Raw genomic sequence first — 12,855 nt, forward strand, 5'->3', positions numbered from 1 at the left:
GTTGTGTGTAACAGCGTGAGGGAGGAAGGAAAAATGGAGGATTGCTTCTGTTCATCCTCTTCTTCGGAGAGCTGGGGAGAGACGATTTCGGAGAAGATATTCTCGATCTACAACTCTCTCCCGAAGAAAGGCAAGCCTCAGGGTCGTGAAGTCACTGTATTGGCTGCATTTCTCGTTTCATCTCCTTCCGCACAAGGTTCCCTTTCAAAACCCTACCAATTTCCCCTCCGTTTCCTGTTTTATGTGCGATTTTGAAGGTGTTAACTCTACTGGTAGTGAAAGTATCCTATTCGTTTTTGTTTTTCGATCAGTGTTCCGCGTTTCTGTTGATTCTAGTTCCTGATGAAAGTTACTCGAACTGTTTTTAAATGTTTTCTATTTTGTTATCGATTTAGATTTGGAAGTTGTGGCGTTAGGGACGGGGACTAAGTGTCTCGGTCGCTCGCAGTTAAGCTCAAATGGTGACGTTGTGAATGATTCACACGCCGAAATAATTGCTCGGAGAGCTTTAATGAGGTTTTTTCTTAATTCTGCGTTTTTGTTGCTTTCTTTGATTTGTATGAACATTTTCTATGATTTGGTATACTTTTGGTCTCTAGTGAGTGATAAATTATTACGTTTGCGCTTTTGGTTTCTAGGCGTTTATTTTGTCACTGTGCCAGTGAGATTTTGTAGTTTGAGATATTATGTATTTGAGATGAGCTTATTAATGTTAGATGATTGGCTCTGATACTATGTTAGACGAAAAAGGCCTCAAACCAATGGAGAGAGTATTCCTTGATTATAAACCCATGATCATTCCCTAAATTAGCGTATGTGGGACTTTCATCCTCCAACAATTAACTTTGTTCTTTTCCCAATCTGACTCTGTTTACCAGGTTCTTCTACACACAGATTCAACATTTGTCCCAGAACAACTGCGAGAGTGAACATCACAAAACGAAGAAGATGAGGTGTGACAATGTAATAAACTTTTTGTTTCAGTTAGATGAGGAGGCTGGGGCTGAACAAAAATATGTCATGAGAAAGGGCTGGAAATTGCATTTATACATATCTCAGTTACCATGTATATTTTCCAATTTCCATGAATTGAATATTGATTTTTTAAAAGAAAGTTTCGTATATGAATTTGGGAATACAATGCATGTGCATCAAATTGTTTGTTCTTTCTTGGGTTTATGCAAGGTGGGGATGCTTCATCTTCAACTCCCAGAGACGTCGAACCTAGAACAGAGGATACGCCACCATGTTTGATTGATGAAGGTATGGATACACTACCACAGGCTAAAATGGAAGATAGTGATTTCTTGCTTATGTTTCATGTTTAAGAATGTATGGGTGGATTCAAATTTCAGGGGATGATTCACAGTGCATAGGTTTGGTTCAGAGGAAGCCTGGTCGTGGTGATACAACATTGTCAGTTAGCTGTTCTGACAAGATAGCTCGATGGAATGTAGCTGGAGTTCAAGGTGTGTTATGTGGTAGAACCATAACAGTAGAAGTTAACCTTACTATTACCATGCTGCAGTGAGCTTGGCTGGATGATAATAAGTTATAATCCGGTGACTTAATGTTGAAATGACATTTATTTTGTAGCACAAGCATATTGCCAAATACACGTGTTTTTTGTGTGAGTTCTTGTTAGTCACAACTTTTATCTTCTGTTCTGTTAGTTATTTGAGCATGCTTGGATTATGTAATTTCTGACTTAGCTACTATACGTGCGTATCGATTTATCTTTTGCTTTTTAGTTTTTATAATGGTGTTCTGCATCACTGTCTGCGGGACTATTTTATGGTTTGAATTTGTAATGTACAAATGCTTTATGCATCAACTGAGATGGGTTTCTTCTCATCTTGTATCAGGAGCTCTTCTCTCGTACTTTCTTCAGCCTGTTTATCTTTCCTCTATAACAGTTGGATTGTCTCCTCATAGTGCCAAAAATTGTACACTGAAGGAACAAGTGAAAAGAGCAATATGTGATCGAGTACAGCCATTTTCGAATGAGCTAACGACTCCCTTAAAGGTGAACCAGGTACATTAAGCACTGATCTTAGGTACACAATATGGCAGGACAGGATGACAATTTTATGCTTTATAACTTTTTTTTAATTCTTTGTGTTAAGTGGATTTGCAGCCACTGTTTTGCACAGCTCCAGTACCACCAAAGGAGTTCCAACACGCGGAGTCTGCTTTAAACACGATAACTTGCGGGTACTGTCTCAACTAGATCAAATGTATCTGCAAGAGTTGTCTTGTAATCGATCATATGGTTAAATTAATCTTCCTGGCGAACTTACAGGTACTCTATTTGTTGGAATAAGTCTGGCTTGCATGAGGTCGTCCTTGGAACTATTGGAAGAAAGCAAGGAGCCTCTGCTAAAGGGGCGCAGTATCCATCAACTGAGTCATCTTTATGCAAGTAATGTTATCACTTTAAGCATGGTTTGACTAGCTTGTGAACATAGTTGATCTATTCTGATCAGCATTATATCAATATCTCAGGAAGCGGTTACTGGAAATGTTCTGGTCGCTTAAAAGTGTATGCCCTACTAAATTTCTTGCCAGCAACATCTCTTATAGAACGCTGAAGGTAAATTTTATTTCTGTTTAGTCTGAACACCTTGAACCTTGAAGGAAAACTGTCACTAAGTCTCATCTGTAGAGGTCCCGCATTATAAATTTACTGACATTGTTTATCATGCACTATTATATTGTGATGCATCAAATGAAGTCCTTCACATTCAAGTCAACCCCAAGGGTTGGATTCGGTGAAGAATTTGAATTCAAGCATATGGTCATCAGTTCAAGATCCTTTGGTTTACAAACTTGGGACAATAAATCGGAAACTTTTGGTCTATATGATATTATAGGGCTTAGTGATAGTCAAATCTCAAACTTGACCCACATAAATGGGTCAAGGGATTTTTGGTGTTTGAGGTGGGCACAAGCTTTCCTGGACACCCATAAGAGATGAAGATTCTTCGTGTTCTTTGCTGACCGTCATGATGTTATTGCTCTGAAAAAGAAAAAGATTAGAAAAGAGATACCCTCAGCAATGGATGTGCTGAAAGTTTGGACACATTTAGTTCATATTGAGAATATAGCAAATGTTTCTAGTAGAGGATTTAATGTTGTTAGCATTGCAGACTTGAGCTTTTGTCATGGCGTTTGTCTAGGTTTCATCTTCTGGCAGTACCGGGCAAGCCATTGCTCATAGAACTAGGTAGTGTCCCAAGAAATCATTCAACACTAGCTGTAGCATAGCAGGTTCTCACTTTCCTACTTTTCGTTATCGTAACTGTGTCACTCCGAAAAGTAAAAGTAATGTAGCGGCCCAAGTCCACCGCTAGTAGAACAGTTCTCTTTGGGCTTTTCCTTTCGGCCTTCCCCTCAAAGCTTTTAAAACGCGTCTCCTAGTTAGTGGTTTCCATGCTCTTATAAAGAATGTTTCGTTCTCCTCATCAACCGATGTGAGATCTCACAAGTAACTAGTCCATCGTTCTGAAATGTAAAACACCTGAAATTGTAGAAAGTAGCTTTCATTTTCCCCTCTAAATTGTACACTTTACATGTGATAATGATGCCAGCCTCATGTTTTATTCCAATGCAGGATGGATCTCAAGATTACCATTTAACATCTAAAGTTTTCAAGGAACAATCAGCGTTTAAGAACTGGATATCGAAACCTATCAACTACGAGGCGTTCTCCTTTGGATGTGGATGAGGTACGTATTTGTTAGCCATCCATTTTAATGCTAATTGAAAGATAAGAGGTGAATATGAATGCTTCTGAATGATCTGCCTCCATGTTTGCACAATCTTTCATGGTCTATGCCAGTGAAGTAGTTAGCTTGTGGCTTTCTGTATTTTCAACCTCTCAAGGCTCCAAAAGATGTTTTAACAACAGATCGCTCTATAAAAACACATGAATTTCAGCTAGTAAAGATCATTATAGCAATTTTTCTCTCAATTTAAATAGGCTGCAGTTTTTGCTGAATTAATTAGTCTCTAGCAAAAATAGAATTTCTCAACTTTTTGAAGAACGTCGAGTCTTCTTTTAAGTGATTAAACGAAAGGAGTGATAAAGAGTCTTTCACAAGCTCAAGTTCAAGACATCCACCTGCCACCACGTTACAGAATAGGAGCTCGTGTAGAGCCTTTTCTTTACCGTGGAACTTAACAAAATTGTACAGATGGGTAATAGAAGGGCTGAAAGTATGTTAAACTCAACCAAAATACGACACATTAAGGGCTTGATGAGCGTAACTCACCAATAAAGCTTATAGGCAAAGGGTCGAAGAATAGATCATACAAAGCAAGCCCGTGAATCGCATCATTAATCTTGCATATTATATGCAAGATTAATGATGCTAACTCCAAAATTTCATTCTCATTTTGAATTTTTGGCTGCAATTCACTAGCAATCGTTGATCAAACCATAGGATGATGAATTCATCTCAAGCTTTAAACACATCGTCTGTTGAATGCAAGTATTAAATTGAAGTTGTGCCAAGCTAACCGTATTGACAAATACTAAAGTGAAGTCGTAACAAGCCAACCGTATTGGACGGTGCGTTTGGATCACCTTTCTTCAACGACTCATAACTAGTAACCCACCAACACTTAAAAAATCAATTATGACATCATTTAGTCATACAATACTAATTCATCATATTTAATTTTAATGGCCACCCTCTTCCAACTTTAGGAGACTTTGCTCAAGTCTTCTCTATACACCATAAAGTTAGACTAATTCTAACCTTGACTTATACTTTCGAATAAATTATATTCTCGAATATCAAATTTAAATCTCTCACCTGTACACATGATGTTAAATTTAATATATATATATATATATATATATATATATATATATATATATATATATATATATATATATATATATATATATATATATATTAATTATAAAAATAAATTCTAGTATTTTATAAATAATAATGACGAAATTATAATTTAAATTTTAAAAGTTTCCAGAAGAATGGTTAAGTTAATTATAATAAACTTAATTATAAAAAAATTATTATTATAAGTATTTGTAATTCAAAGATTTAAAATATATAAAAGAGTGAGAATAATATACTGTTCAAAATTGTTCTATTACACTTAAGTTGAAATTTTTATTTAAAAAATAAAATTTTTAACCCGTTATATAAAAACTAAAACCATATTAGAAAATAATAATTAATTAAGAGTTACGTGAAACGACTATTTATTGACTTATTTATGGGAATAAGTATAATGTCTTTTTAAATTTAATTTGATAAAAACATTTTTATTAAATTCATATTTCCAATTTTTGCCACGTGTATATATTATTATTATTATTATTATACTATTAAACAATTCAACCACTAAAAATAGTTTTCTATTTAAATTTGCCACGTGTAAATGAATTAATTTTTTTATATGCAGTTTGGATTAAAAATAAGAAGAAACACCATACAAACACTAAAATAATATTTATAAACTAAAATTAAAAAAAGTTAAAAACAAAACTTTTTTAATTTTTACTTTTTTTTAAATAAAAAAATCCAAAATATGTAAAACATATCTCTTTCTATCTCTACGTAATTATATATTATTAAATTAAATTTATTCTTTTCTTGCGAGAAAAAAACATTATTTTTGTAATTTTCTACCACGTCATGTGGACTAGATGCAAATAAAATTATATTATTTGCATTACTTTATTTTATTTTTTTTATGGGTAAAATAACGTTTTGATCTTTGTTTCTTAGTAATTATTGGTCTAGGCTTAATTTGTTCTTAGGCTCGATCAGCCTACTCAAGATCGTTTAGGTCAAGGGCTAAAAAACCCATATATCCACTTCACCCAAGACCGAAGAGGGTAAGGTCGGTGGACAATTCTTTACCTAGGAGGAGTGTTTCAATCCGAAAAAACTTATCGATCCTGATTCAACAACTTTCAATTCGAATTGACAAAAAAAAAAAAAAAAGTCAACTATTGCATAAATACACTGTTGTAACTTAAAAGGAGAAGTTTTTTCCTTATTCTTACGACTCTAACTATTTTCACCATGTAAGAACGTGCGTGGAACCATCATACTGTAAGGTCACCTCATCACCGTATTTGCCGTATTTAGAAATTTACATTGAATTTTCCTTATTTATAATTGTTTATGAAGGTTCCACAAATTTTGACTTGAAATGAATGGTTCAACCATAAAATAATAAATAAATAAAATTATATATATATATAATTTTATTTTATACTTTTGGCGTTTATAAGGTCAATTATTCGATTGGGAAAATAATTAATTCATAAAAAATAAAATTAAGATGTTTAAAATGCCAAATCACACAGATGGAGACAATAGAGTCAACGACGACCCCTGTAATTTTTCAAAATAAAATTAAAAAAATAAAAAAATAAAAATAAAAACCTTTTTTAGGGTTTTTAAATTGGCACTAAATGAGCTTTTTTTTTATTTATTATTATTGAAATTAAATTACAGCTTGTTATTATTTTTATTTTTTTATATATTATTAATTGATTTTTAATTAATATTTCATTGACTTGAGATTTTTAAAAAATCCTTTTTAATGACTAAACTTTAAATTTTGAAAATTACTTTATTTACTCCCAAAGTTTTAATAAGTCTCAATCGTTAATATATTTTATAAAATAGGATGGGTCAAGTCATGTCGAATAAATTAATATTTAAAGCGTGATTAAATTACAAATTTACTCCGTAAAATTTGATTATTCAACTTACCTAACTCGGAAATTTTGGGAAGCTTTGATTAGGTACTTTAACTGAACTTTAATTTAAATGAGTTTCTAATGTTACTCAATATTGACGATAATCGATATATATTACTTCCAATAGAGTCGGAGATTCAAATCTCATTCTCGTAACGTAAGAAAATAAAAGAGTTTTTATCATTAATTCATAAGTGGAAAATTGTGTTCGCTTATGTGAACAAATCTATATACACGTAGAGCGTTGGTTAACTGTATACGTTGTCGTCTTCCTCCGTTTAATCCCACCGCTCCAGTTTTTCATTCTTTTGTTTATGATTTTTTTTTAACCCTAGTGTGAGATCCCACATTAGGAAAAAGGAACGAAGTATTCGTTATAAGGGTGTGAAAAACCTCTCCCTAAGAGACATATTTTACAACTGTGAGGTTGATAACGGTACGTAATGGGCAAAAATGGACAATTGCTGCTAACAGTGGACTTTGACTGTTACAAATGGTATTAAAGCCAAATAACGGGCAGTGGACTTGGACTGTTACAAATGATATTAGAGCCAAATAACGAGCAGTGTGCCAACGAGAACGCTGGCCTCAAGGGAGTGAATTGTGAGATCCCACATCTGTTAGAGAGAAGAATGAGGAAACAAAACATTCCTTATAAAGGTGTGAAAGATCCAACATCGATTACAGAGGGGGACGAGAGGAATGAAGCATTCCTTATAAGGATATAGAAACCTCTCCCCAGTAGACACATTGTAAAACCGTGAAGTTGAAGGCGATACGTAAAAGATAAAAGCTGACAATTTGTGCTAGCGGTAAGCTTGAGCTATTACACATAACCTCCAAATTTTCAATTACCGACTTTTTCATCAATAAATTTAACGACAAAAGCTTAGAGAGTTGTATTGAAATAAATTTGAAGGATTAAAATGAAAATGTTAAAAAATTTAGACATTATTGAAACTCTTAGGAAAGCAGCTGTTAGGCGCGAGAGGAAATCCAGTACGCAATTCCACCAATGGGTGATTTACACGTCATTTTAACTTATACTAAAAATTCAATTATTTTTTTGAAAAAATACAAATACGAACGATATTGAAACTCAGACAATTCAACTCTCTTTCATACCTCTCTTTCCTCTCCTCCGTCTTCTCTCCCAAAACTTTCCTCTTCCAAACAGAGATGAACTTCAACTTCAACTTCAACTTGATTTTCATCCTCTTCATCTCTTTCCCTTGATCCTCTCGAAAAACTTCCATTAAAGCCAACCGGAGAGACTCTTCCACCTTCTTCTTTGACTCGGAACGTTTTCTTCTGACAACAACAGGGAAGGTGCGTTGTTTGCTCTTGTTCTATTGTTTAACTTCTTTTTTATCGGTGGATTGTGTGATTTTCTATCTGGTTGCTTGAAATAATTTCTGGATTTTGAAACTGGTTTAGTTTTATGTGTAGATTTTGTGATGGTTGTTAGGAATTGGTTCCTCCCTTGACTTTTTTTGTTGTACAAAGTAGCTATGGAAGTGGTTGGTTCTTATGTCTGGGATTGATTATTTTAGAGATGTTCTTGTTGGGGAATGGCTGGTTAGGCTGCTGAATCTGGGTTTGAGGTGGGGAGAGATATTGCACGCCAAGTGTTTGTTAAAAGTCCAAGGAGAATTTAGAGAATGCTTGGTTTGTGAAGGAAATATGTTAGGAGTCAAGATGCTTAAGAAGCTAAATTGATAGACTCCGCTTGGGGGAATTTCGTGGTTTTCTTTCTTGATTTGTTTTAGTTGGGAGAGAATTTGTGATGATTTTGCTTTGAAGGATTTTTCATCTCTCTTTTTGAAGATTCTGTATATATTTTTTCTACAATATTTGCATGTTTGATTCATTTTGGAATCTAAATGAATTCGATCCCTTGATTCCTTTGTTTTGAATTTTGTGGATACTTTTATTTTTGGTTCTATAGATGATCACATGGTTCCATTTGATTATTGGAAACTTGAAAAGATAAAATTGAACAAAAAAACGAAGTTTGATGTAGTAATGAAGCAAATACCTCGTTTCAGTTGCAGGTGAATTTTCTTGAACCAACTGTGTGGAAGTTCATCGTTGCTTGAGTAGTCTGGAAGAAGTTGAATGGGTAGCCTCAAGCTAGGAGTGGATGTAGTGGGTGCTCATGATCTTATGCCAAAAGATGGGCAGGGCTCAGCCAATGCTTTTGTTGAGCTTCACTTTGACAATCAAAGAGTTCGTACCACCACTAAGGAGAAGGATCTCAATCCTATTTGGGATGAGAGCTTCTACTTCAACATATCAGATCCACAAAATCTGTCCAGACTTTCTCTAGAGGCCTTTGTCTTTTGTTATAACAGAGCCAGCAACAGCCCGAAGCCTTCCTGTCTCGGAAAAGTTCGTCTAACTGGGACCTCGTTTGTCTCGTATGCTGAGGCTGTTCTTTGTCATTATCCTCTCGAAAAACGAGGCATTTTCTCGCGAACTAAAGGAGAGCTTGGCCTTAAGGTCTATGTAACTGATGATCCTTCTAAAAAGCTTTCGAGTTTACTTCCTGCAGTGGAATCTTCTGTAGAAAAGAATCCTTTTCTGGTTCCAATTGCATCTGAACACCAATCAACGACACAGAAAGTTCCAAACTTCGTAGCGAGTCTGTTTTCAAGCGATAAAACTGGATCGAGACAGACATTCCATCACCTTCCCAATGCAAAGCAGCCTCCCCTGGAGCAACAGCAGCAGCAGCAGATTGTACCACCAGCTGTGACCTATGGAGGATATGGTATGAGGCCTGAGCCAATGGTTGCAAATACTGTTCAGGCATACCCAGGATCATCATTTAAATATAATGATTATTCAATTAGAGAGACAAGTCCTTACCTTGGTGGTGGGATGGTTGGTCGAGGTCGTGTCGCTCTTGGTAACAGACCTGCAAGTTCACATGAACTTGTAGAAAAGATGCAATATCTTTTCGTACGAGTCGTGAAAGCCCGTGATCTTCCTTCCAAGGATTTGACTGGAGGTTTAGATCCTTATGTTGAAGTGAAACTTGGGAACTTCAAGGGAACTACGAAGCATTTTGAAAAAAATTCAAATCCTGAATGGAATGAGGTATTTGCCTTCACAGGGATGAATGTGCAATCAACAGTGCTCGAAGTTACTCTTAAAGACAAAGATACCTTAAAAGATGATTACGTTGGGCGTTTGTACTTTGATCTTCATGAAGTACCTACTCGAGTTCCACCCGAAAGTCCATTGGCTGCAGAATGGTATCGCCTCGAAGACAAGAATAGATCGAAGAAAAAGGGAGAACTAATGCTTGCTGTATGGCATGGCACGCAAGCTGATGAGGCTTTTCCGGAGGCATGGCATTCTGATGCTATCTCTCCTACCGATGGTACTTCAATCATTCCAGCATTTACTCGCTCGAAAGTTTATCATTCACCGAGATTGTGGTATGTTCGTGTCAACGTTGTTGAAGCTCACGATTTGATTGTACAAGATAAGTCTCGTTTTCCTGATCCATATGTGAAGGTACAAATTGGCAGCCAATTTCTAAGAACAAAAACAGTGAAAACTCAAACAATGAATGCCTTGTGGAATGAAGATCTGATGTTTGTTGCTGCTGAGCCTTTCGAAGACCATTTGATCCTTTCTGTTGAAGACCATATTGGTCCCAACAAGGCTGAAACTCTAGGTATGGCTGTTATTCCACTGAATTCTATTGAAAAGCGTGTTGATCATCGAACTATCCGCAGCCGATGGTACAACCTTATGAAGTCTATGTCAGATGCTGTGGAAGCAGGGGAGGCAAATAAAGAGAAGGATAAGGAAAAGGCTAAGTTCCATAGTAGACTCCATCTTCGCATTTGCCTCGAGGGTGGATATCATGTGCTCGACGAGTCGACTCACTGTAGTAGTGACCTCAGACCCTCATGGAAGCAACTTTGGAAGCCAGCAATTGGTATATTGGAGCTTGGCATCCTGGGTGCTGATAAGCTCCATCCAATGAAAAATAGGAATGGAAAGGGTACAACTGATTCATTTTGTGTGGCGAAGTATGGTCAGAAATGGGTTCGAACTCGAACAATAATCGACAACTTAAGTCCAAAGCTCAATGAGCAGTACCACTGGGAGGTTTATGATCCTTCCACAGTCCTAACCGTTGGTCTTTTTGACAATGGCCATACTGGTGAATCCAGCAGTAACAGGGACACAAAAATCGGGAAGATTCGGATCCGTATTTCGACTCTCGAAACTGGTCGCATATATACACATGTATATCCATTGCTTGTCCTTCACCCTTCTGGTGTCAAGAAGATGGGTGAGCTGCACCTTGCCCTGCGGTTCTTGTGCCCATCGCTTATGAATTTGATGCTCACGTATTCAAAGCCCCTATTGCCAAAAATGCATTACATTAGGCCCTTATCTGTGTCTCAACAGGAATCACTCCGACTTCAGGCTGTCAACATCGTAGCTGCTCGGTTTAGCCGGGCTGAGCCTGCTCTTAGGAAGGAGGTAGTTGAGTACATGTCTGATGCAAATTCTCATCTTTGGAGCATGAGACGTAGCAAGGCCAACTTCTTCAGGATTGTATCGGTTTTTTCGGGATTAATAGCAGTCGGAAAATGGTTCGGAGAAGTGTGCTTGTGGAAAAACCGCATCACTACAGTGCTGGTTCATCTTCTCTTTTTGATGCTAGTTTGTTTTCCTGAGCTGATCCTTCCCACAATTTTCCTCTACATGTGTGTTATAGGAATTTGGAACTGGCGTTACCGCCCTCGGAACCCTCCACACATGGACACCAAACTCTCTTATGCAGACACAGTGCACCCCGATGAGCTCGACGAAGAATTCGACTCGTTTCCAACAAATCGTAGTCCAGACATCATTCGAATGAGGTACGATCGGATGAGATCTATAGCAGGAAAGATCCAAAGCGTGGTTGGGGATGTGGCTACTCAAGGAGAACGAATTCAAGCACTGTTAAACTGGCGAGATCCTCGTGCAACAGCCATATACATAATTTTTTGCTTCATTGCTGCTCTTGTGCTGTACGTAACGCCCTTCCAGATGCTGTCCCTTCTCACTGGTTTCTACGTTATGAGGCATCCTAGATTCAGGAATAGAACGCCATCAGTGCCTATGAACTTCTTCCGCAGGCTGCCTGCTAGGACTGATAGTATGTTATGAATTTGAACTGCTTGGCTTCTCTGCCAATATCACAAGATTTTCTAGAAATGCTTGTTCATGGTGAAACTTGTAAATCTTTTTGTTATCTTCTTCATTTGGCATGTATTTGTGAAGGAAGTACTGTTAATGTAATCCTACATTATGTATGAACTTCATACCCGTAAATAATGTCGTGTATTGACTTGAAATGCATACAGAATGACTCTCCTTCCGGATCTCCGGCGGATATGGCGCTGGAGATCGCGCCGGAGGCGTGCACGGTGCCGGACGACGCCTCTCCCCCTCTCCCCTTCTTTTCCTCTCCCTTCGTGCTTACTGCCGTCGTCGCCGCACTTCTCTGACTGCCTCAATCTGCCACCGATCGTTCCTCTGTCGCGCCGTCGTTCGACGCAGTCGATGCCCGCCGGCGCCATTGTACGCGAGTTGTAGGAGGGACGAACGCCGGCGAAGAGAGAGAAACACGTGAGGAAGAAGATGACATTCTGACTCAACCCAACCCTAACACGCCCCTGGACCTGACCACAAAGAAAATATATATTTTGCAATTATTTTTCTCCAAAATACTATAAATTAATAAATTACATAGATTACCAACAATTCCGTTGTCGTCCAGCGGTTAGGATATCTGGCTTTCACCCAGGAGACCCGGGTTCGATTCCCGGCAACGGAAATAATTTTTGCTTTTTCTTTTTTCCTTTCTTTTTCATTTAGTTTTATAGATGGCTTTGGTTATGAAATTATTTTCTTATTTATGATTATTTATAAAAATAATTAAGAGTGAAAAATCTTTGAAGGAAAAAAAAACTAATTCAATATAATTATTTATTATCAATAATTTAAAACCTAAAAATAAGATTCTTTTTAAATGTAAATTCCTAATAATAAAAAGTAGTTTAGTATATGCTAATAATTAAAAAAAAAAC

At 36.8% G+C, this 12,855-nt stretch overlaps 2 protein-coding genes and 1 non-coding gene across 5 annotated transcripts; all 3 read left to right on the forward strand.

Annotated features, from left to right (window-relative positions):
* LOC111806493 (denosine deaminases acting on tRNA) lies at nucleotides 1-3,961 on the forward strand. Of its 3 annotated transcripts, none has more exons than XM_087128882.1 (10): nucleotides 1-196; nucleotides 396-516; nucleotides 879-1,066; nucleotides 1,186-1,263; nucleotides 1,356-1,469; nucleotides 1,866-2,035; nucleotides 2,138-2,214; nucleotides 2,303-2,422; nucleotides 2,506-2,593; nucleotides 3,614-3,961. In XM_087128882.1, exons 1-10 carry the CDS (start codon nucleotides 34-36, stop codon nucleotides 3,725-3,727), a joined length of 1,233 nt encoding a protein of 410 aa, XP_086985008.1. In that variant the 5' UTR covers nucleotides 1-33; the 3' UTR covers nucleotides 3,728-3,961. The 3 variants fall into 3 exon arrangements, with proteins under 3 accessions (XP_086985008.1, XP_086985009.1, XP_086985010.1); XM_087128883.1 differs by having other exon boundaries at nucleotides 1,866-2,026; XM_087128884.1 differs by having other exon boundaries at nucleotides 127-257.
* Nucleotides 3,962-8,866: 4,905 nt separating this feature from the next.
* LOC111806818 (FT-interacting protein 7) lies at nucleotides 8,867-12,082 on the forward strand. The gene has a single exon (XM_023692300.2). It carries the CDS (start codon nucleotides 8,867-8,869, stop codon nucleotides 11,930-11,932), a length of 3,066 nt encoding a protein of 1,021 aa, XP_023548068.2. The 3' UTR covers nucleotides 11,933-12,082.
* A 448-nt stretch (nucleotides 12,083-12,530) lies between these two features.
* TRNAE-UUC (transfer RNA glutamic acid (anticodon UUC)) lies at nucleotides 12,531-12,602 on the forward strand. Its single transcript has one exon. It is a non-coding gene; the product is annotated as a tRNA-Glu (tRNA).
* Nucleotides 12,603-12,855: the final 253 nt, after the last annotated feature.

This window comes from Cucurbita pepo, chromosome 12 (assembly GCF_057944985.1).
Source record: "Cucurbita pepo subsp. pepo isolate OVF chromosome 12, ASM5794498v1, whole genome shotgun sequence".
NCBI lineage: Eukaryota > Viridiplantae > Streptophyta > Magnoliopsida > Cucurbitales > Cucurbitaceae > Cucurbita > Cucurbita pepo.